This window comes from Symphodus melops (genome assembly GCF_947650265.1).
Source record: "Symphodus melops genome assembly, chromosome: 6".
Taxonomy (NCBI): Eukaryota; Metazoa; Chordata; class Actinopteri; order Labriformes; family Labridae; genus Symphodus; species Symphodus melops.
In genome coordinates, this window is record NC_136696.1 from 26,315,988 (window position 1) to 26,341,700 (window position 25,713).

General features: G+C 45.1%; 1 protein-coding gene and 1 long non-coding RNA gene across 10 annotated transcripts in view; one reads left to right on the plus strand and one right to left on the minus strand.

Moving 5' to 3' along the window:
• Positions 1-15,663, plus strand: part of LOC306825977 — a 51,521-nt gene extending 35,858 nt beyond the window's left edge. For 2 of the 9 annotated variants that reach the window (XR_013779331.1, XR_013779336.1), the window contains exon 7: positions 1,318-1,635. This is a non-coding gene — a long non-coding RNA (uncharacterized lncRNA). Of the gene's footprint in view, positions 1-1,317; positions 1,636-8,580; positions 8,655-13,593; positions 13,943-14,032; positions 14,159-14,245; positions 14,330-15,581 lie in introns of those variants that run through there. The other 7 variants (XR_013779328.1, XR_013779329.1, XR_013779330.1 and 4 more) reach the window with 7 other exon arrangements.
• swap70b (switching B cell complex subunit SWAP70b) lies at positions 1-24,832 on the minus strand. The gene is made up of 12 exons (XM_079346971.1): positions 24,385-24,832; positions 21,213-21,353; positions 15,633-15,806; positions 14,284-14,511; positions 13,986-14,132; positions 13,488-13,596; positions 12,648-12,829; positions 8,943-9,050; positions 8,471-8,637; positions 6,890-7,088; positions 5,909-6,005; positions 1-1,382 (listed from the first exon to the last, which is right to left on the minus strand). The coding sequence occupies exons 1-12, from the start codon at positions 24,478-24,480 to the stop codon at positions 1,255-1,257; spliced, it is 1,776 nt and encodes a 591-aa protein (XP_079203097.1). The 5' UTR covers positions 24,481-24,832; the 3' UTR covers positions 1-1,254.
• Between the last annotated feature and the right edge of the window lie 881 nt (positions 24,833-25,713).

Genomic DNA, 25,713 nt, shown 5'->3' on the forward strand with positions numbered 1-25,713 from the left:
TTTTGATTATAAAGATAACATTTTAGTTTATTATACACGGCATTTCAATCGTAGGATGTAGTCGACAGCCTTGTTAGACATGTTTACATTTTTTTTTTAAAAACGTCGTCCTCCAGTGATAATGCCTTCAAACCACTCAAACAGAAAGTGTGACAATACTGACATCGTTCAGATATGTACAAAGATCCAGAGTATTTCGATTTAAAAATGGTCCCAAAGAGTTCCACAAATACTCAGAGGGAAGGAGAGCTGAGCTTCACATCGTCTCTCACTTTACAAACAGCCTGATCCGAGGAAGTAGTGCTTTTTCTTAGATACAAATCTACAACGTGAAACAGATGGAAAGGTAGTGATGTGAACACTCTTTGCTGCACATCTTCTTTTTTAAAGATTTTTTTTTTTTTAAACCTGTATTCTCTGTGATGGCCAGCAGGGGGAGACGTAGCGAGTTGCAAAGAGTAGTGCAAATGAAACTAGGTGAGAAAAAGACCCAAAATCTCACAAGAATGTTTACATGAATAAACATTTTGCCCGTGAGTTTATCGTCTCCCTCGTACAGCGTGATTCTTGTTTTGCTAGCTCGCGTACAGGATGTGAATCGGTGAATCGGCTCCTTCATTGAAATATAGTCACCTTCCTGTACATTTGAAACCTCTAGTATGTTAGCTGTGTTGTTTTCATTAAAGCAGGAAGTACTTGATTACCACAAGATCGATACTACACCTTTTTATTTTTATTTTAAATGTGAAGTTCCTAAGATGCATCAAAGAATTCAACGTGAAAGTTAAATATTGTTGAGCCAATTTCCTCTTGTGAGCTTCACTATTAGTTTTACTTTACACTTTGGGAACGCAACTCCCCGAATCACTGAACAAACACACAACTGACCCTCTTTTAAACGGGCTTAGTCGTTGAATAAATGAAACTTAACCATATCCATTTTATCGCCTTTGTGTCTTTTCTTGACTTAGTATTTTTTTATTTTTTTTGTTGGAGTTAGTGAACCTTATTCTTCAGATGTAAAAACATGACTGGAGTCTGCGTGCTGCTCTTTGAATCTAAGCTGTCTTAATAACAGAGAGCTGCCCCTGCAGTGTAACACTAAACATACTAAAAAGGCCTAAAAGTCGAAGATCTGCCACTTGAATTCACTCTGAAAATTCACTTAGCAACCGCTTTCTTCCAGCAGCCCTTCCTTGTATCTGTCTGAGTTGGCCACGTGTTCATGATTCAGGGCTTATGTAGCTGGGCTCTCTATTGGGCCTGGTTCTCCTGGTTCTCCTGGTTCTTCAGCTCCTGCCATTTCTTCTCCCTCAGACTGAGCTCCCCATCAGAGAACGCTGCCGGGCCCCAGTTTGTGATCCTCTGTGGTCCCTTTGAACCTGGAGGAGGAGGAGGAGGAGGAGGAGGAGGAGGAGGAGGAGGGGAACAAGAGACTTTTAACACTGCAGATATTTCATTAAATGTTGACGACCGACCTTTAATAGTTTGTCCCAAAAATCAATAGTTGGCAGTTTCATTTGGTCTTATAAACATTTTTGATAGTGTCAGTGAATCTGAAAAGTTGAGAGGGGAGATTAAAAAAAAAAACCTCAAGATGTTCTGCATCGTTTCTTCGCTGCGACAATTATCATGTGTGCAACTACAAAATGTTTGTGTTTGTGTGATATTAGCACGCGGCTTGTTAAATCTGCACAGTTTGAGTTGCTCTGACGCTTCTCCTCAGGTGACGGGGATTCGTTTGATAGATTCTCTTAACAACAGATGAAAAAACAGGTTCAAAGTTAAAGTCTGCGTTACAGCTCTCACACTCTCTCTGACTTCATATCCGTGACACAAATCATCATCGTTATTTTATTAAAGCTTTCATCGCTTTACATTCAAGAAAAAAGTGTGTGCTCAATGAGTTTTGAGACTGTATTAAAGGCGTCCTCTTACTTTGTAGTAAACGACACGATTATCATGAAGCCTGAAAGAACCTGTTGATGTCAGATATCTCATGTTTGGTTTTCAGCTGTGTTTGATTGGACGTCTGGCTGAGGAGACTGAACATAGTGGGCTGAAGGCCGAGCCAAGTTGTTTCCTCTCTACTCATTTTACTGATGAATGAGTTCGAATAAGAGCGCCGTTAAATGTGTCCACGTGTCCATGTGTCCACATATCGCCATCCGTTGAAAAGGAAACGTCTCTTCAGCCACATGAGGAGACGGGACAAAGATGTTTTAACAGTCTGAGACACATCAGCGGGTCATTGGGCGAGAGGCGGGGTTACACCCTGGACTGTTCAGCGACCAATCACAGCGCCTCCGTTTAACAGGGATTTGAACCCCGAACCTTCATGCTGTGAGGCAACACGTTTGAAACGTTAACACAAGTTGATTTTTAGAATTAAAACAACAGTATTATTTATACGTCATGTTAGCTCCTGTCTTCGCTGCTCATTGACTGTAGCTGGATGATGATGTAACCAGTTAAACCACAACATGCTTATTTAGAGGTGGACAACAAGAGATGAGTTCAGAGTCTCACGTCTTCTTATTGGTTTGTACTTTGAACATTTTATTTTTGTCCTTGCACCAGTGTGAACTTTTTATAACAACGATCGAACGAGCATCTAATACTGCTCGCTGGCCCTGCAGTCTGTGTGGTTGTATTTTTACACCTGTTTTTCCTCCCCAGTGCAGTCAAAGCAGTGCACCGCTAAAATACACTCGTTAGACGAGCTCTCGCACACTCGTTAGACGAGCTCTCGCACACTCGTGAGACGAGCTCTCGAACACTCGTTAGACGAGCTCTCGCGCACTCGTTAGACGAGCTCGCACACTCGTTAGACGAGCTCTCGCACACTCGTTAGACGAGCTCTCAAACACTCGTTAGACGAGCTCTCGCACACTCGTTAGACGAGCTCTCGCACACTCGTTAGACGAGCTCGCACACTCGTTAGACGAGCTCTCGCGCACTCGTTAGACGAGCTCTCGAACACTCGTGAGACGAGCTCTCGCGCACTCGTGAGACGAGCTCTCGCACACTCGTGAGACGAGCTCTCGAACACTCGTTAGACGAGCTCTCGCGCACTCGTTAGACGAGCTCTCGCGCACTCGTTAGACGAGCTCGCACACTCGTTAGACGAGCTCGCGCACTCGTTAGACGAGCTCTCGCACACTCGTTAGACGAGCTCTCGCACACTCGTTAGACGAGCTCTCAAACACTCGTGAGACGAGCTCTCGCGCACTCGTGAGACGAGCTCTCAAACACTCGTGAGACGAGCTCTCGCGCACTCGTTAGACGAGCTCTCGCGCACTCGTTAGACGAGCTCTCGCACACTCGTTAGACGAGCTCTCACACTCGTTAGACGAGCTCTCGCGCACTCGTTAGACGAGCTCTCGCGCACTCGTTAGACGAGCTCGCACACTCGTTAGACGAGCTCGCACACTCGTTAGACGAGCTCTCGCACACTCGTTAGACGAGCTCTCAAACACTCGTTAGACGAGCTCTCGCACACTCGTTAGACGAGCTCTCAAACACTCGTTAGACGAGCTCTCACACTCGTTAGACGAGCTCTCACACTCGTTAGACGAGCTCTCGCGCACTCGTTAGACGAGCTCTCGCACACTCGTTAGACGAGCTCTCAAACACTCGTTAGACGAGCTCTCACACTCGTTAGACGAGCTCTCGCACACTCGTTAGACGAGCTCGCACACTCGTTAGACGAGCTCTCAAACACTCGTGAGACGAGCTCTCGCGCACTCGTGAGACGAGCTCTCAAACACTCGTGAGACGAGCTCTCAAACACTCGTGAGACGAGCTCTCAAACACTCGTGAGACGAGCTCTCGCGCACTCGTTAGACGAGCTCTCGCACACTCGTTAGACGAGCTCGCACACTCGTTAGACGAGCTCTCAAACACTCGTGAGACGAGCTCTCGCGCACTCGTGAGACGAGCTCTCAAACACTCGTTAGACGAGCTCTCAAACACTCGTTAGACGAGCTCGCACACTCGTTAGACGAGCTCTCACACTCGTTAGACGAGCTCTCGCGCACTCGTTAGACGAGCTCTCGCGCACTCGTTAGACAAGCTCTCGCGCACTCGTTAGACGAGCTCTCGCGCACTCGTTAGACGAGCTCTCGCGCACTCGTTAGACGAGCTCTCACACTCGTTAGACGAGCTCTCGCGCACTCGTTAGACGAGCTCTCGCGCACTCGTTAGACAAGCTCTCACGCACTCGTTAGACGAGCTCTCACACTCGTTAGACGAGCTCTCGCGCACTCGTTAGACGAGCTCTCGCGCACTCGTTAGACAAGCTCTCGCGCACTCGTTAGACGAGCTCTCGCGCACTCGTTAGACAAGCTCTCGCGCACTCGTGAGACGAGCTCTCGCGCACTCGTTAGACGAGCTCTCGCGCACTCGTTAGACGAGCTCTCGCGCACTCGTTAGACGAGCTCTCGCTCACTCGTGAGACGAGCTCTCGCTCACTCGTTAGACGAGCTCTCGCTCACTCGTGAGACGAGCTCTCGCTCACTCGTTAGACGAGCTCTCGAACACTCGTTAGACGAGCTATCAAACACTCGTTAGACGAGCTATCAAACACTCGTTAGACGAGCTCTCGCTCACTCGTTAGACGAGCTCTCGCACACTCGTTAGACGAGCTCGCACACTCGTTAGACGAGCTCTCAAACACTCGTTAGACGAGCTCTCGCACACTCGTTAGACGAGCTCTCAAACACTCGTTAGACGAGCTCTCACACTCGTTAGACGAGCTCTCGCGCACTCGTTAGACGAGCTCTCTCACACTCGTGAGACGAGCTCTCACACTCGTTAGACGAGCTCTCACACTCGTGAGACGAGCTCTCACACACTCGTTAGACAAGCTCTCAAACACTCGTGAGACGAGCTCTCAAACACTCGTTAGACAAGCTCTCGCACACTCGTTAGACGAGCTCGCACACTCGTTAGACGAGCTCTCAAACACTCGTGAGACGAGCTCTCGCGCACTCGTTAGACGAGCTCTCAAACACTCGTGAGACGAGCTCTCAAACACTCGTGAGACGAGCTCTCGCGCACTCGTTAGACGAGCTCTCGCACACTCGTTAGACGAGCTCGCACACTCGTTAGACGAGCTCTCAAACACTCGTGAGACGAGCTCTCGCGCACTCGTTAGACGAGCTCTCACACTCGTTAGACGAGCTCTCACACTCGTTAGACGAGCTCTCGCGCACTCGTTAGACGAGCTCTCGCGCACTCGTTAGACAAGCTCTCGCGCACTCGTTAGACGAGCTCTCGCGCACTCGTTAGACGAGCTCTCGCGCACTCGTTAGACAAGCTCTCAAACACTCGTGAGACGAGCTCTCGCGCACTCGTTAGACGAGCTCTCACACTCGTTAGACGAGCTCTCACACTCGTTAGACGAGCTCTCGCTCACTCGTTAGACGAGCTCTCGCACACTCGTTAGACGAGCTCTCAAACACTCGTTAGACGAGCTCTCGCGCACTCGTTAGACGAGCTCTCGCACACTCGTTAGACGAGCTCTCGCACACTCGTTAGACAAGCTCTCGCTCACTCGTTAGACGAGCTCTCGCACACTCGTTAGACGAGCTCTCGAACACTCGTTAGACGAGCTCTCACACTCGTTAGACGAGCTCTCAAACACTCGTTAGACGAGCTCTCGCGCACTCGTTAGACGAGCTCTCGCACACTCGTTAGACGAGCTCTCGCGCACTCGTTAGACGAGCTCTCGCGCACTCGTTAGACAAGCTCTCACGCACTCGTTAGACAAGCTCTCGCGCACTCGTTAGACGAGCTCTCGCGCACTCGTTAGACAAGCTCTCACGCACTCGTTAGACAAGCTCTCGCGCACTCGTTAGACGAGCTCTCGCGCACTCGTTAGACGATGTTGGTGCGTCACCTTTACCTGGCTGAATGAGCCGCAGCAGTCCCTCGTGTTCGGCCACTTTGTGCTTCCAGGTCTTTGTGTTGTTGGTTGCATCATTCAGCTTCTGAACCACCGTCTGGTTAACACACACACACACACACACACACACACACACACACACACACACACACACACACACACACACACACACACACACACACACACACATTAGCAGGTTAGATAAATACAGAGATGGTGTGTTTCCTTTCTTTCAACACTTCTTTACATTAATGAAGGTTTATAACAGCAATTTTTAAACACTTAATATCTTCCTCTCGTCCAGGAGTCATACAGTGACCCCTTGTGGTGAAAAGAGGCATTATCTTAACCTTATTACATTATCAGTCACAGTTCAGACGGACCGGGCCTTTCTTTGAACACACAAACGTTTTCCCTCCTGGGCCTGGATGTGCTGAGGAGCTTTTCTTCCCCATTTTTCCCCACGCATGACAAGTCTGCTCGGTGATGTTATTTCACTTTGGGTGTGGTGATCACCTGTCGTCCCTTTCTGGGTCTTTTGGTGTCTTCAGGTGAATCTCTTCGTCTTTTGGTAGTTTTCGGGGGGAGAAAGGTGCCGAGAGCGACGGCCCTTCACGTGGTTCGCTTGGCTCCTCTGCGTGTTCTTTTTGGCTTCTTTTGTTTCTCATTTATCTTTGATTACATTTCAGAAAGCTCGGGGTTGAACTTTAAATCTGTGTGGCGTGCTTGTCTCCTTCTTTTTTCAGGCCTTTGTTTAATTATTTTGGTTAACTCTTTTTTAAACAATCCCTGGGTTCAACTCAAATTTAAAGTCACCCCTGTTTCGGGGGATTTCCTTGATCATTGTTTTCTTTTTTCTTTTTTTATTTAAACCTTTGGATACATTTGTTGTCTGGTCCCGGCGTGTGTGAGATAAAGAAGAAGACGTATCTGTAACTTTTTTTAGCAACGATATGATGTCAACAACTTGACTGGGCTGACCTGGTACTGCTCCAGCGCCCCCTGCCTCTCTTGCTCCAGCTGTTCCAGTTGTTTCATGGCGTCCTGCAGTGCGCTCTCCTTCGCCAGACGCTCCTTCTCCAGCTCCTGTTTCTCCGCCTCCGTCTTGGAGATGGCGTGCTGCTGCTTCAGGTGGATCTGCTCCAACTCGAGCCTCTTCGCTGCCTCCTCCTCCAACAACCTGTACAAAAGGGACGCTTTGTTTTTATCTTTCTGTTCAATATTAGTTTTTCGTTCAATCCCAACATTTTGGGAATTTCCACCTTTAAAATAAGTTTGTGAATATTGAATAAATACTTAAAGTGTTAACTTGAAAAGCCAACAGTGAGTAAAAATAAGTGCCAATGTCAACACTAATATTTAAATGTTAAATTTATGTAAGAAGTGATTTTGACTTTTTTTATTTTTGACTTTTTGTATTATTATTTTTTTTTTTACATATATTTTATTTATATTTAGTTTGTTCTCTAAGTATTGACTATACTGCATCCGTGTGTCAGCAGGTGGCGTTATAGAGCATGATAATGGTGCAGTCAGGTTGTACATCTGGGTGTGTATCATTATCATCCTGTTGTTGATGGATTATTGTGTGTTGATTTAAACAAAGGGCCCGGTGTTTTGTTTACATAACGGATGGAATAACTACGGTAAATATTCTTTAATTAGGAGATTAAAATAAGATGTTAGAGGCAGCGATAATAGAAGCACACAGACCCCGTGACACACACACACACACACACACACGCTACGTGCTGCTGACACAACAACAACGAAAAACAAGGAGGTCAAACAGTGAACGTCCCGGCATCAGACCGACAGATCAATATACATAAACACATTTATTACATTTTTCCCCTCAAATGAAATTCTCAAACACGCGAGGAAAAGAAATGTAACGTAGACGAGATTAGTCCTCTCCTGCATGTCATTCACCTCTCTCTCTCTCTCTCTCTCTCTCTCTCTCTCTCTCTCTCTCTCTCTCTCTCTCTCTCTCTCTCTCTCTCTCTCTCTCTCTCTCTCTCTCTCTCTCTCTCTCTCTCTCTCTCTCTCTCTCTCTCTCTCTGTGGTGCAAAACGAGATCTCCTTTGTTTATTGAAGAATGATGGAACATATGAAGGACTGATACAGGAACAATAGCTGTCTAACGGTTAGTTTTAATAAAGCACTGCGGTCAGTTCTGCTGACATGCTCACCAGTGGTTAGACAAACGTGAGGTGGAAAGTAAATGTCAGCAGAGAGGAAGGAAGGACGAGGGAGGAAATGTAGCAGAGAGAGAGGGAAGTAGACGTTAAACGTCTGGCTTTGTGACTCGAATTTTAAAAAAAAAAAAGGAGGAGAAGATCCAGCCTGAGAGTCTGTCTGCGTTTCAGGATTCCCATCGTCATGCACTAAACTGTTACCTGCTTCATGTCAGAGGTGGAGAACACACTCTGGCCACTAGAGGCGCTAGACCATCTGGACCCTTTTTCACACATATGGAAATTTCGGGACAGACAAATGTTTGTTCATGCAGAGAGTGTCAGGTATGAAGGTGTGATGAGGAGTTTCTCTGTGTGTACTGACTGTGCCTGCAGCCTGCGGACCGCCTCCTCGTCCTGTCTGGCACGCCTCTCTTCCTCCAGAGCGTCCTCCAGCTGACTGTACATGTCCTCCATCTCCCGCACTCGCTGCAGGTACTGCTCCAGCTCCGTGGACTTCTGAGCCACCTGCTCCTCCATCTGCTGACGCACCTATTGATCCGAGAAGATCAGACAAATGAGGATGTGTTTCTATCAGTTTTCAAGGATGTTGATGACCACAGTCAGAGGCCTGCTGCACATGCCTTTTATGCATTTACCCAACGACCCTGTAACACTGAGTCTCAAGTTAAAATCAGCAGACAGCAAACATCAATTCAGCCTGACGTGCTGGACTAACCACACACAGCACAGTAGCCCTATTAACTAGAAAGAGGAAGTAGTGTGTGTGTGTGTGTGTGTGTTGTTCTTGCTTCACCACTAGTTCTAACGTAAGGACGAGATGGAGGTGACATTACCATTTTCTCCCTCTCGAGGTCCATCCTGTAACGGTCCTGGAGTTCAGTTTGGGTCTGGAGACGCCGTCGTTCTTCTTCTGCTGCGTTAGACGCCGACTCCTCCAGAGCCTGGACGGACGGACAGAGAGACAGACAGAAAGAGAGGATTTTAGTAAGGCGCCCCTGAAGGAGCAGTACACCATTAATTTAACACATCTGATCGAGTTGCAGTCATTTTAAATGAAAGGAAGTCGTGTGGTCTGTCGTCTATTAACCGATGTGAATGTGTCCCTCTATAAAAAGACCTGCATTCACCACAAAGACATGAAGTTATACAGAGCAAAGAAACGTTCTCCCCTCTCGTCTTCTGAGGACACCTCTCCATCTGCAGACAAGTCGGACATTTTCAGTAGCTGCTTTAAACGCACATGCAGAGGAGGCTACAAGTAAAAACAGCAAATATACAAAAACATGAAGCACACTGCGTCCTCAACGACCTCGAGTACACGAGTGTGTTTCTCTCGATGACGACGTGGTTGAGGATGCACACGGTGCAGGCTTCCTAATCTGCTGCTTGCCTGCGTTTTTCATACTGTTGCTCAAATGAAGGACACTTCCATGATGTCGTCATATCCATATCCACCCTCCTCTTACAGTTCAGAGTTCATGGGTCAGAACCTCTCTGTTGTTTCCACTGACTCTTCACTTTAACCCTTTCCTCACATTTGAAAGTGGACTCGGCCCCCTCGTCGACGAAGTCGAGCGGAGGATCTTTGTCTTATTGTTGAACTTTAAGGTCGGAGTCAGTCGACCTCTGAATGCCTTCGAGGGTTTCTCATATTTGCGTCGTTTGAGACAGAAGTGAAACAACAGAAACTTATTAAAATACATTGAAGCAGAAATAAAAGTAGAGATGGATGGAAAGGAGACAGAGAAGAAGCTCTCGATGAGAAGCTCTGCTAACTTTTGTCACCACACTGTGAACCGTCTTAAGACTGTGGCTGTCTACTTACAGCAGCAGTGTGAGAGCCACACACACACACACACACACACACACACACTGTGGCCATACATGTGTGTTCATTGTGTATTCACAAAGTCGTCTATGCGCCGTCACCTCAATGGCGAATTGTTGTGCATTCATGGGAGTGCAGTGTGTCACAGACAGGGACAGAGTGTTGTTCTCTTCTGCAGCGTGTGTGTTACACAACGACACAGTGAGCGACTGTGTGTGTGTGTGTGTGTGTGCACGCGTGTGGCTGCAACACGTCTATGGATCCCACGCTGCCAGTTTTCTGCCTCTGGCCCTGCGAGCTTTCGTCAGCCGGCGACGCGTGCGTCTCAGGACAAACGTTCGTCCTCGAGTAACGCTGGGGGATTTCCCCCACAATGCTCAGCTGTTCCTCATAGAAGCAGAACATGAGACGGCACACACCTGAGGCGGACTGCACCTCACACACACCAGGGCAACTCAAGGAAGAGACGACTGCTGACTCATGCAAAGGTTAACATTTAAAAAGAAAACAAACTGCAAGTTTGACCTCCATCACGATTAACTGAATGATTGTTTGTTTTTTCATCCTTCACTGACAGGTCTCTACTGTAAAGATGTTCAGCTAATAAAGCTGAGCGGTGGTTTGTAATCAAGAGCGATCATATCTGATTAACTATTTTATGGTTTTATTGATTTTTTCAAACTGAAATCAAAGCATCGACACACTTTAGTTTCAAGTTAACTTCTCTAAAAGTGTAGAAAATGAATTTTTCTTGCAAACAGTTTTCCCGCAGTGTTTACGTTTCACTTCATTTTGATCGTCGTCGTCTTCACTAAGGCGACAGACGTTGCTTCCATGTGGCGGATTGGACGTGTCGTCACGTGACTCTGAGCTGAAAATACTCTAAATAAATAAATCGACATGGGCTCAATTACGAGCTTCTGAATGTCAATTTTTAATACATTTCACAGCCCGACCTGTAACTTATTATTTATCCACTTTAGGGCTTGTAATCAGTTTATTATTCCAAATATGTTTTCAATGAATGAACTGATTACTGTCTATAAAACGTCCCAACATAAACTCCTTTAGTCATCCAACATGTCAAACAAACGACTCCTCACGTTTCAGATGCTCGAGAGTTCCTGCGCTAAAGATCGAGGTCCAATAAATTGCATCTCTGATGATCAACTTACACTTCCTGTTGACCCCATTTATTCGTACTAACAGGAAGCAACCATTGCTCATGAGTATTTGTGGAATCCACACACTCTTAATTTAACACCACTGGAGGCAGCAGTGTCAACAGACGGCGTGAGTCAGCGAGATTTACTGGAAAAACATGTTCAATGGAGACTAACGCCTCACACCCCCCCCCCCCCCCCCCCCCCCCCATACACACACACACCCTCTTCTTGGGTCAATACACATTCCTCTGCTGGCAGCGTGTGACAGACTATTCATCATTCAGAGGCTGGCGCTGATCTTTTTATTGGTATTCATGAGCTCGCTCTGAGTTTCACAGGAGCCACCACACTTTTTAGGTGACCTACTTTTAATTGTGGTGTGAAAGCATCAGCAGCGAGTGTCACTCCTCACAGCGCCGCTCTCATTTTTAAAGGTGCGTCTTCACCTCGGAGGAGGAATGCTGTTGAATCACATTTAAGAGTTTATTTTTAGCTGCCAGTTGTGATGACGCTGCACAGATAACAAAGGATTAGAGAACAGACACCGTGACTCTTAACTTGAGTTTACGAACCTGCAGAGCTTTCAGATCTCTAAATGATTTTTCTATTTATAGATCAAGTTAAGAATCATCACTTCTGCAACCCGTCTCAATGCGTTTCAACGATAACAGATAGATACTTCATTGATCTCGAGGGATCCCCGAGCAGACATGCAGGACACGAAACATTTGTTACAATAAACAACCGCTGTCCTCCCTCTCTTTCATATATAATAACCTGAGACTTAAAAATAGACTGATACAACTTATGTAAAGGAATGTACATAACCTGTGCAGAGATAGAAACATGTTTACAGTTTAAAAGAGAAGTGAAGGAACCTCGGTAATGACACAAAATGAAGGACGGTTATTTAGGAACGAGTCTAATACCTGCAGTTGTCCTAATGGCCAGCAGGGGGACGGTCTCTGGTATTAAAAAATGAAAAAGTGTACAAAAAAAACAAAAACTGCAGTTCGTTAAGTGTCCACTAGAGGCAGACTCAAAAAAATTAAGAGAATTCTCATTATGTCCCGTTAAAATCTTGATCATTAAAGTGCAAGTAAACATGTTTACAGACTGGTACAAACACAGTTCTGGTGTCATAAGTGAAACTCTTTCATTGTAAAAACTTGTAACTCACGTTTTGATTGGATAAAGGCTTCGAGTAAAACATAAATTGACATATTAGGTAGCATGCTTTCTTTTTTCCTGTTTCGCCTCAGCGCCACCTCTTGGTGGTTTTTCTAGACCGTGCGTTTAAACCTGAGACAGACGTGGTTGTCTTTTATAAAGACACCCCGGAGTTCATCCATCCCAGCACTGGGACAGAAACTGATCAAGGGTTGCACATTTTTACCAAAAACAACAACGTCTGACACGTGACCTGATGATTATTGAGCTCCGTTTACGACTTGCAGATCGACCTCCACAGGATGCTACTTGAGAGAACGGGTAATGTACCAGACGTTTCCTCAGCAGACTGGACTCACAGGGGGACACTTTACCTTCCTCATGTTCTCCAGCTCTTGTTGTTTGGCCTCGTTGGCCGTCTGCAGCTCCCTCATCCTCAGCTCCAGCTCCTCCTGTTCAGCCTGCTGCTTCAGCCGCATGTCGCGCCGCTTCTGTCGAGCCTCGTGGTGCAGCGCCGGCCGGCCCTGACGCAGCAGACTCACACAGGTCTGTATGGCTGTAGAGAAACATGTACAGTAAGAGCCGGCGGACAGCTGCTCCAACAAAGTCCAGCCAAGACCCCCAGACTTTGTTTGTCAGGGGAAGAAAACAGAGTCCAGACTAATAGTAACAGGTTGTATATTAGCAGCCACGTAAGTAATAATAATATTAGGAAATGTACATCTCAGAGAGCCTTTCAGTTTCTATTGAATGTCTACTGAGCACAGATACTTTGAAGAAGTTTAAAGGGTTCATGTTCATGCTTTTGAATTAGTCCTGAATCAATAATATCATCTGCAAATTAAGCAATACTTAATGATTAAAATATCAGGAAGAGGCTCCTATTATTTCTTCTTGTGGTTAAAATCCTTTTAAGGTTTTTAAATAAAGTTTTTCGTGACCGTTTAAAAACGCACAAAAACGTCGACGTTGCTCAAGAAGTTTGTTTGTAACGAGTTTAATCACTGATTTTTTATATTTAACTGACAAAGCTCGCGTGAAAAATCGATTTAAAGGCACAACCAAGAAATGAAGTGAAACTAAAGGAAGCTTGAACACATTAATAGTTGTAGAGTTTAATAAACAGCAGAAGTGATTTTGTGAGATTAAAGTGAACACAGAGTTTTATAACAAAAAATTGAGAATATTTCCAGAGGTGATAAAAGCCCACTCACCCTGGATCCACTCCTGCTTCTTCTTCTTGTCCGACGCGCTGATCTCAAAGCTTTTGTACGACGACTTGATGATGAAGAGGCACTTCTTTCCCTCTTTGTCTTGTAGGGGCTGCAGACAAAAAAAACACAAGGAGCAGCTGAGACACGGAAAACACGAAGAGTGCGACACGACGGTCATCTGCACATCGTCACTTCCTCATCCGGCAGCTTCCTGCTAAACCACGACGGATCGAAGAAAACATGGGAATAGACAAACTGATAACACGTTGTACGTTTCACAAGAGTGTGGCTGTCTGCCCTGTGATTGGCTGGCCAACACTCCAGTGTGCACCCTGCTTGTCGCCCAATGACAGCGGGGATAGGCACACGCCCCCTACGAGCCCGAACGGGAAAAGTGTCATCGATAATGGACGGCTGATTTGATTGGGCCTTCATACGTGATGATTTAAAGTTAGGTGTGTTTGAGGTGAAGATCATATTCTGACGAGTTCTTCTCACCTCCACGCAGCAGTTTCCATCCAGTAAAATGTCTCCTTTCTTTTCAGCCAGGTCCTCGCCCACGTAGTACGAGATGGCGTTTGGTTTGAGCATGAACCAGCGCTCCGTCCAGTTCTTCCTCTTGTGACCTTTCTTCAACATGTAGCCCTGCAGAAAAAAAAAACAACAACCAGGTTCGGTTTAAAAAAAACTCTGAGGAGCCTTCGAGGACGTTTCATCTGCAACCATTTTATTATCTTTTGTGTTTTTCGGTTTCGGAGATGGAGCTGGGTCACCTGCTGCGTGTGTGCTGCCCCACCTGTTTGAGCACGTCCAGGATGAGCTCATGGTAGACCTCGCTGATGCCCATGGAGAGCGTCTGGCGGTCCATCCCTTTGCTGAACTGGCCCGACCCGATGAGCTTGATGAACTCCCAGGCGTTCAGACTCTGCTGCGTCGAGATCAGCTGCAGCTTGTAGTCCTCGAAACGCTCCTCCACCCAGCTGCCCCCCATCGCCTCCGTCAGCTTACGCAAGAAGTACTCGATCTGTGTGTGCACGCACAACGCAGGGCGGTAAACACCGGAGCACATGATCATCTGTGTGTGTCCTCTGATCCGACTCTACACGGGGCGGGCTGAAGAGGATTTTCATGTCTTTGGGAAACAACCTTCCTGTGATTCAGCTGTTTGTTCGAGCCCAACAATAAATCATCCCGCGTTTGTGAAAGAACAGGAAGCTGGAAACTTCCTTCTCTGCTCTTGAGTAAGATATTTTCAGCGGGCCGGTCGAAGCTGCACATTCACAACAAGACTGCAGAAACAGAGCTTCAAACTGTGACAGGAACAAATGGCCTTTTTAATGATTTATTACTGAAGAGGGAAGTTCAAACTGGAAACCAGAAGAGTACAGACTTATTCGATAGGGACATTTACATTAATAACTTCCCCCCAACATAAAGAGAAAGTCGAACCAGAGGACTGTTACTGGGCGAAGTCGGTCGCATATTGAGAAATTCATCCGGCTGTACGCAGCAAGATAACGCACGTATCCCCTGAGCGTGGATCAATGAAGGTCTTCAGTGTGGAAGTAAAAGTCCTGCTCCAAGAATGCACATTTCAAGATTCCTGATATTTCTTTTAATAACGCAGAAATTATTTTATGTTGTGTTTGAGATCAGACTGAAATGTTTCAATGTTTACATGAAGTATTTGATCTGATTGTGACTTGTTTACTTCCTGTTAGATACAACCGTTTCCTGATGTGATCTCAGTGCTGATTGTGTCAGCACTGTTATTCACGTAGCAGTGAAGCATTGAGACGTTAAGTACGTGTGTGTGTCCAAGAATGCTTTTAAATCAATCCCTCCGTCCAGCATGTGTTTAAGTGATGCTAAAGTCTGCACTGCTTTATAACATAAAACATCCACATGCACTCTCTTTGATGCATATGTTACTCGCTCTTTAATTATTGTTTTCATGCATATTTTTTCTGCACTTATATTTCTATATTTTTTTATTTTTTCACTGTGTGATTTTCACTGGACATTTCTGGATTATCTTAACGTGATCACATTCATACAGCTTCATTAACTTGACTTTTTTCCAACTTGCTAAAGGATGCATCGGCTGGAAAATGAAAGTGAAAGCTGCGCGTGTCGAAGGTTCACCTCCTCCGTGACGATGGTCAGCGGGTACCTGTCCTCCGACAGGAAGTTGAAGATGCACCAGATCTTGAAGGCGTCGTCGTTGGTGATGAACAGCTTGCTCTGGTCCAGGTTTTTCCTGGAGGACAACGTCCAGCACATCTTGTTGAAGTCCTGACGGTCAAAGTTATCCGTCACCTGAGTGAGAGCAGAAGAGCAGCCGCGGTGAGTCAGTGTTTCTTGTGTGACACCAACGGAGAACTGCGGGTTCGGTTTTTAAGGAAGCAGTGCGGTTTGTAGGGAGCAGAGACGAGAAATAAAACCCTGTGAGCTGGAATATATCAACATATATTATTATTATTATTTATTTATTTATTTATTTTTGTCAATACAAACTATTCTGTACTGTCTTTTCTTCTGTGAAGCACTTTGGGCTTCATGTTTTATGCATGAAAGGTGCTCTATAAATAAAGCTGAGTTGAGTTCACTTCTTTGGATTATAACACTTCAACATGAACATCGCCAAAAAAAGACTAAACACGTTAAAGTCCTGACACTGAAGGATCTCAGAGTAATGAATGAATGAAGTATTAACATAGCGATCAAGTATCCCAAACAAATGAGATCCTAAATGATGAGAAACAACAAACTCATGTGAACGAGAAGTTTGTTTTTCCAGAGAAAGAAAAAAAAAAAATCTGCAGGGTTCAAATTCCAGAGACAAATCTGAGGACGGCTCTTGAAAGGGAACAATTGGTTCTGTGGAGAGGAACTGTTCTCCTCGAGCCGGTGGAGCAGGAGCGTCTCCATGGAGACTCCTGGCAGGTCGAGCGAGCGGTCACGTGGACCAGGAGCACATCGAGACCTGCTGGCAGCCGTCCCGTCAAACAAGCCTCCGACGAAGACACCAAAACAACTTCAAGCTGCACAAAAAAAAAACTAAGTGAGTGCTCAGTGAAGCCTGAAACATGAAGTGTTCACAAATCAGCTGTTAGCAAAGACACAGAGAGAAATGTCAGAGCAGCCTTCATGCAAATTAAAAATCAACAAAAACAGACGAGCAGCACGCGACAGATCTGATGCTGTGATGCAGCACAAGGAGTCTGCGAACCCAGACGAGGTCATGACACTGTGCTCGTACGCTACCATCTAAAGTCAAGCGTTCAAGGCCTCTGAAGATTTATTCATCAACCCATAAACAGGGATGTGAAGATTAATCGACAAGAGCTTAAAAATCGATTCAAAGATGTCAAGATTCACATCGGCGTCTTCATTTTAGAGACAGGACGGACGTGCGTGTGGCGAGCGCCGCACCAAAGAAAAATAAAGAAACTGTCGGCGGAGACGGGCAGCCAGAAGCTGCAGCTGATGCTTTCTCTGAGCGAGGGCTCGAACCCGACACGACGCGTGGTGATACATTTCATCTAACGTGATTCGGAGCGGCCTCTGGTTGGTGGACTTCAGTGTTTCTTTGACAGACGCTAAAAAAAACTAGAAGTGAGGATATGAAAGAGGTGGTCACCACAGGGTTCCTATCAGGAGGTGAGACGGGGGTCATGGAGTGAAGCTGAGCTCTGACTTTAGAACTGAACCGAGTCAGCGGCTCTCTGAAAAATAAATAATCCTGAACTCGTTCGCACTGATTGAATTGTTTCCTGCACTGAGAGTGAGACACATTCAGCCTGCGTGAACTTTTCTAAAGGCTGCACAGGATGTGATGTAACGCTCTATTGTGCGGGCCGAGGGTGACGGCCGGGCCTGTGTGAAAAACCTGGATGTTAAAGGCATTCAACTGAGAAAAAAAAAAACAGAATAACCAAAAGCCTGCAGGACTGAGAAGTTGGCTTAAAATAAAACTGTATGATATTGATACATTGAAGTGATGTCTACTGGAGCAGAACACAGCTGCTTCTCTTTTCTCTCCTGCTGGTGTGTACGAGTCTAAAGATAGACTCTGGGTGGAGTCGCATGTTGCTGTGAAAAAAACACTCCACAGACGTCGACTCTGAGGATGAGGACGGCTCGGTTCATCCTGCGTCATCCTGATGTTTTGAATTGAGTCAGCACAAACTCAGAGCCGAGAGAGAGAGAGAGAGAGAGAGAGAGAGAGAGAGAGAGAGAGTGTGTGTGTGTGTGTGTGTGAGAGAGAGAGAGAGAGAGAGAGAGACGCTGGAAGGATGAGGTTGTGAAAGTTGGGTTTGTTATGAAAGAGGAGCTCTGGTGTCTCACATTGTTGTGTCACGCTCGTCTTCTTTGTCTTTGTCATCGTGGCACTCTCCCTCTCACTCCCTCTCTCTCTCTCGCCCTCTCTCTCTCTCTCTCTCCCCTTTCCTTCACTCTTTCAGTCTCCTCGCAGAAACAATCACAGCCTTGTCAGCCTCGTGTTCATTAGGATTCAGGATCCTAATCTGAGTGTTTACACAGAAACTCCACAGAGCAGAACACGCAAAACGAGACGAACACGGAGACACACTGAGCACGCCGTACCTGTCCAACAGGACAATCAGACCTGATCAGACGATCACAGTGTTTTTACAGCAGGAGGACAAATGTTCAGCCAGGTGTGACACATGATTCAAAAAGAGGAATTGAAAAGGTTTTTTTAGTGCTTCAAGGCGTCAAACCACCAAAACAATCTGCAGGTGTTTGATGTTCTTATGATACTGTTGCCTCCGATGTGGCATCGTTTGCCCCGACCTACGACAGCTCTGACATCATCTTCCATCAGCTCTGAATACAATCAGTTCTTCTTCGTGGAAAGTCAGCAGCAGGGCTGTGAATCTTCAGGTGTCTCACAGTTCGAATTCAGGGTCTTCTGGATTCATGGTAAAAAAAGCATCATGGCAGAGGAAGATAAGAATCTCCATTTCTATTTAAAATGCTTTTTTTTTTTCCTCAGCAGGTCAACCCGACCTCCCACCATGTCTGTGAACTATCATTCAGTATCAGTGGAAGTGTAAACCCTGTTGTCATGACGACTACAGCCAGACCATCACTCTTCATGAAAAGACCTCATCAGCTGATTCAGACTTTTCTCCCGATAAATAAATGACCAATTTCAACCAATCCTATGAATGTCCTCACACAGCTAAAAATAGCGCTCTCTTTTGTCAGATCCACAGAGGGCCACTGGTTTCACTGGTTTCACTGGTTTCACTTCAACACCACTTTGTTTTTTTTTCTGGAGTAGAAACTCGATTCATTTGACGTAGGATCCTTTATTTTAAGTTTCTGGTCTCACACACACACACACACACACACACACACACACACACACACACACACACACACACACACACACACACACACACACACACACACACACACACACACACACACACACACACACACACACACACACACACACACACACACACACACACACACACACACACACACACAGTTTCCTTGAGTGACCGGGTGGAGTTTCCTCAGGAGAGAGAGCGTTTGAATGCACCGACCGACGCCCTCGCTCGCCTCTGGCCGGGTCACCTCAGCTTCAATGGGTGGGTGGGACCGTGTTGTGTTCGAGTGTGTCCGGAAAAGAAACGTAAAAGTGATGTTCTCCATCACGTCATGTTTCTCTTCCTGAACCTAATTTCTCTAAATGAGGTGAGGTGTGTGTGTGTGTGTGTGTGTGTGTGTGTGTGTGTGAGGCCGCAGAGTTTCACACACGTTGTTGCCCGTTAAACACATCACACAACTTTCTTGAATGTACTTCATGTCTGAAGAGCGGAAACAAGAAACCAGTGACAAAACATGGAGGATAAAACAGAAAAGCCCAAGTGGCTCAGAAGTCGCCAAATAAAAAGTCACAAAGTGGCAAAACAAGAAGAAGAAGAAGAAGAAGAAGTGTCGCCTCTGACCATGAGAGCGTTTTCATATCAGCACTCAGTGCCAGCTGCAGCCGGCGTGTTTGACACTGACATAAAGTAACGGGGGAAATTCAAACAATGCACAGTTCAGATCTCTGAGGGAAAGTCTGGAGGTTAACAGATTCACCAAGATTCACTGAGTGCCACATTTCCTTAACGTGTCCCGAAGAAAGACAACACTGCAGACTCGCACACGGATGGACTTCAGAGCATCTAATCATCTAATCAAAATCAACGAGTTATAAAACAAATTCACCCCCTGTGGACACGCCAAGAACTGCAGTTTTTAACACTTCCTCATCAGCCTGGTCGAAACACATTTTATCAAATAGAAAGACTCTTATTTTGAAAAATAAATGTGTCCGTTAAACGTCTCTTTAACTTTAAAAGGTAATAACAAACCAGCACATTAACTATGCGGGGAGTTTCAGAGGAGTCTGATCACCACCACAGAACTCTGGACACGTTGCCGTGGTGACAGCCACTCAGCTCACACTCTTCATTATGACATCATGCGAGAAGAATTCCAAACAACCCGGGTCAGCGCTCCCCATGACGGCTGGAAAAGAAAACAAGCTTCTCGATTGGTAGTGACCAATCACCAGCCGTGACCCGTCATGACATCATCACTGAGCGACCGATGGCGAGCTGAATGAGCCGACTCAGCGTTCAATAACGAGGTTTGTGTAGCTCAGTAATGAACAATCCCCGATGGACACAATAGAGAGAGGGTCAGCAGCTGTGTGTACTCGTACTATGAGTCAATGAGCGTGGTCAGAGTGTGACTAACATCTCCAGACTCAAGGATTCTGTTGAAGGTCAGAGGTCAGATGTGAGCAGATATTTGGGTTTACACGACGAGCCGTACTTCCTGCGTTCAGTCAGGCAGAAACACCGCTCATGTTTACTAAAAGGCCTCGTGATTATGTTGCGTCCTTTCCCCCGTGTACAGTACAGAGGCTTCTGACCACATCACAATGATCGAGGGTTTGAATCCTCCAAACATCTCGTCTCTCGTCCACTGTCCAGTCCAGTAAAGACAAAAAAAAGACAGTGATATGTTGTTCATAGAGTGAAGTGAAAAGGAAAATCCAAATGTCCCCCAAATTTCACAAATGAGGGAAAAGGTTTGTTTGGAAGATGAGGATGTGAATTTGGACTAATCAAACTTCTAAATGAAAGTCAAGAAACGGCAAACGATGATAGATCCTGAATTTGCATATGAACTAAAAGAGCGCTCTCCTTTCCTCAGTCCATTTCTGATGATGCTTGCTTGTAGTCAAACGGTGTGAAGCATTATGGCTTTACTGGTTTTTAAGATGTGAAAAAAAAAGGCCTCTTAGTAAACGTGCCACCAACGAGCTCGAAGGTTCCCACAGTCAGCCTCTGAGACAAAACTCAGGACAAAAAGAAGGCAGCTGCTGCTAAGCTCAAGGTCATGTTTGTGCTACTGTTTCAGTTTCCAGTTAAAGAGAAGCGGAGCGATGACTCACTTTGTCAGACAGAAATGACTGAAGTCATTGACTAATGTCCTTTCCTCTTTGGTGAATCAGTGTCATTGGTCAGAGCATGCACCTCCACCTTCAACGACATTCATTTTTTACTTTCTTTTAAACCCACCGGGAGATCAAGTCCTTAAGTGTGTGACAAACAAACACGCAAACCCCTCACAGCGACGTCCCATATCTACCGTGTGAGGAGTGTAATGTGTCCCTGAGTGTAGACCGACCTTGTCCAGGATGAATTTGTTCAGGTACGGCATGTATCCCTGGTTGGAGACGGGACCCTCGTCGTCGTCTTTGAAATGCTCCTCCAGAGCCACGGGGTCGTGTGGGATCTTCATCACTGTGCACAAGTTATGGGACAGCACCTGGAATCATAACGTCCTCTGTTAGACACCGATCTTCAAACAGCAGTTTTCATGAGACGTGTGAGATGTTTTGAGCTTCTCTGCTCAGAAACCTTTTCTAACTTCCTCGTTCAGGTTGGACCAATCACAGCTCTTCAGCTGAAAAGAGGCGAGTTTCTATGATGACTTTTTGGGGGGCACAGATGGCCTAGCGGTTAGGTCGCACCCCAGTTACAAATAAAGTCTAAAGAATCAGATGTTGGAAACGGCTTTGTTGCCTAGCAACCATTGGTCCTTTTAAAAATCAACACTTAACAGAGCTTAACACTGACGCCTTAATTTAGCATCTACTTGAAAGCAGAAACACATGTAAAAAATGTTTTAATACTTGGAAACATTCAGGCATCAAGGGGTTAAAGATGAATGTGTACGTTACGTTTTGTCTGGCGATGTTCGGCCGCAGGTCACTTTTTTTAAACGGGCCAAACAAAACTAAACTTCACCTCATTTACTGAATCAGAGATTAAAAAGTCTATAAAATTAGAATAAAAAAAACAACATATATGCAGGTCAAAGAAACATGAAGCCCAAACATTTAAAAAAGACAGAAATAAGAACAAATACACAACTAGTGAAACTTAAAACTTAAAAAAACAAAAAAGAAATCGACACGGATAAAAAAGACTTTTAAAGAGAAAATTCACATGAAGAGTCTTCATGACTTATTAAAAATACTTCATAATAATAATCCAGGAATCACTGGTGAAAGTTGTGAACGGTGGACTGAGATATTTGTTTCACACAAGAAGAAGAAGAATCCAAGCGTTCAATTTGAGGAACCGAGTATTTTCTAAGAATCAGACGCTGAGCGAGGTGAAGCACTGATCATCATGAACACCTGTCAGCAGGGAGTAAAATAAACCAGCCTATCATGATGAAGAGAAGGACATGATGCTTTTACTGTCCTGCCTCGTCTCTTCCTCAGCACACAGGTGAAAAGATCCAACGACAGGAAAAAGGTTTTTACTTATTAAGTGTGCAATAAATATACAAGGGGCCAAATGAAACGAGATTTTTGCGGCCGATATCGATTATACAAAACAAAAAGAGATGCCAATAAGTCAGCCGATGTCTTTCTGTGATCGAGGTTCGATCCTTAGCGACAGATCAATATACATAAAACACATTTATTACATTTTTCCCCTCAAATGAAATTCTCAAACACGCGAGGAAAAGAAATGTAACGTTTAGTTTAGATTAGTCCTCTCCTGCATGTCATTCACATCTCTCTCTCTCTCTCTCTGTCTCTCTCTCTCTCTCTCTCTCTCTCTGTCTCTCTCTCTCTCTGTCTCTCTGTCTCTCTCTCTGTCTCTCTCTCTCTCTCTCTCTCCAACATTTTCATTTCAAACCTTTATCTTGAATTTCCCCCCGGGATCAATAAAGTATCTATTTATTCTCGAAAGGACACTGAGGTTTCCCTCATTTCCAACACCGCCGAGATTACAAGCAAAAAAAACACAACAAACAAACCACTGTGATCCATGAAAAACAACAGGAGACATCGTGGATCGAAAGAGGGAAGGACTGTGATCCTGAGAGTCTGCTCAGCACCTGTCTGGAGTGGAAACTGGTCTTTGGAGAGAGAGAGAGAGAGAAAGCAGCTCTGCATCTTTAGATTCAGAGTGAAGTGACCTAGAAACTTGACCTTCACTGTTGATTCCTGCTTGAGTCGCTGAACAATGATTGGCTGACACACCGCTGGGAGTGATGTGGGCGTGTCTCTCAGTTGAACGCACGTTAAGAAATCTCCACAGGAAATACATCAAGTTCACTTCTGCTCCAGTTTCCCCTCTGAGGCCGACGACGTCCCAGCTGAGTGTCCACATCGTGACGCTGCTTGATGTAACTCTGCACATTTACTCAACGCGGCCTTTTTCACAACGCCTTCATATCCACGTCAGGTCACTGCGTGTATCTGACTGCGTGTATCTGACTGCGTTACTGACGGACACGTCGTGGTTTGTTTCTGATGTTTTGTTTTTCTTTTGGATTCTTTACCGTGGAAGCAGCTGGATGTTTTCCAGCTCAGTGTCTCGCATCGTATTTAAGTCTTTGTGATGTCATTATAGTCTACATCACCTGCATGGACCTGTGCTGCAATAACGATTTTACCAATCCAATCAATCAAATCTTATTGCATCATACAGCCTCATAATATAACCAGCATCTTAACGTCAGACAGCGTGCTGCATCGTGACACACCTTCCTCACTAGTTTTCAACTTCTTACGACCAAAACTAAAATCAGAGAGTATTAAACTGACTAATCAATAATGACAAGATCCTCAGGAGCTCATAATCAGCCGAGGTCTAACGTTTGAATCCCACGTTTACGTCCACATGAGTAATAATAACCTGATGATGGAAACTAGACTGAACTTTATTGATCCTTTTGGGATGACTCCCTCAAGGACATTTAGGATAGATAGATAGATAGATAGATAGATAGATAGATAGATAGATAGATAGATAGATAGATAGATAGATAGATAGATAGATAGATAGATAGATAGATAGATAGATAGATAGATAGATAGTTAGTTTATTGATCCCGAGGGAAATTCAACACTACTATATAAGTTCATCCTCCTGACTGAACTTCCAGGTGATAACATTTCAACAGGAGTAAATAATAATCTGATAAAGAGAAATGAAACAGTGACAGGACATAATGAGTTTATATTTATCTTTACACTGGATGGGTTTGTTCTTTTATTAAAGTAAATGATCCAGTCTAAAAACACTGAGAGCTACCTGCTGAAATATTGAATCTAACAGAGTCTTTGCTGTGTGGTTTGTTATTCGTTTTTTAATCTGAGTCTATCTGTCAACAGGTGCGTCTCTGTTTGTGAACACAAACTCAAAGAGCAGGAAGAAAAAAGCGCTCTGGATGTACATTATAAAGGACTTCTCTTGTGCACAGGCAGTTTCCTGCTTGGCTTTTCTCCAGCTCACACCGATAATTAAAAAAAAACGAATTAAATAAAGTTTACCTTGAGCTGAGATTTGGAGACTTTTCCGCTTTTGTCCACATCCAGAGCTGTGAACGCGTGCCAGATGGATTTGAGGAGTTCTTCCCGCAGCGGCATTTTCAAGTTTAAATGTAAAACAACTTGTTTCTCTTCTGTGTGTGCGTGTGTGTGTGTGTGTGTGGTTGTTCCTCTGTCGCTGGGAGAGAGTCTGCTCTGTCGTCTGCTGGACTCGATGAGGAGGAACAGTCACATGAGGAGGCGCTGCTGCGTGTTCAGCGTGGAAATGAGAGAAGAGCTGCAGCTCCGCTCAGCGAGGAAAACACACACACACACACACACACACACACACACACACACACACACACACACACACTCAGTGTGAGTCTGATTTAACCTCCACACAACAATGAACAGGCTGCAAATGTTTTATTTTAAATGACTTGTTGTGTTTCTAAACTGACAGCGGACAAAAAGTCTGAGGTCACACTCTCACTGCGCATGCTCAGAGCCAAAGAGTCCTCAAAACAAAGGTGCAAAGTATTTGTTTTAAGGATGAATGACATACAGTATGTTCCATACTTAAAACAAACTTACATTTATTTAACTAAAGTAAATAAAAATAACAAATAAATAAAACTCTTTTTTGTAAAAAAAAATAAATAAAAGATGACTCCATCTTTTATCTGATTGTAAAAAATAATGTGCAAACAAAAATGATGAAGTAAATGAAAAGGACAGTATTTCCCTCTGTGGTTTTGAAGTATATACCCACAGCCGTAGCTATCGGCGGGCCATGGCCAGCCCCCCCCCCCCCCCCCCCCCCACTTGAGACAGATCTTTTTTTGTGTGTGTTTTATATTATCATAGATGCAAATTATGTTGCATTCTTTATCAGTAAACCATCAAAAATATAAAGAAACAAGGGTGTGATTGTGTTTGATGGGAATTTACACTGCAACAGCCAATCACGGGCTGACTAAAAAGAAAGTTAAGCTACGTACATGACGTGATGTAACCAACGTCACTGTAGCCACTCGACGTCATCGAGGATCTTTGAAAGCTGGATGAGTTTTCGCCGGCTTACTCGCTTAATTTCGTCATGGATATCCGTATAAATCCAGGCTATGCCGACTGTTCACACAGCACACACCTTCGCTCTAACTTTAGGAGCTTCTACAGTCAAGTGTGAAAACTCATTTTCCCATCCTCCAAAGCGTCTTCTCAGAGCATCGGCGCAGTGTGCTGCTCGGATGCGAGGCCCATGAGAGATGAGAAGGTTCTCTGACGCTGCATCCAGCTGGACTGACTCAAAGTCTGTGTGTGTGTGTGTGTGTGTGTGTGTGTGTGTGT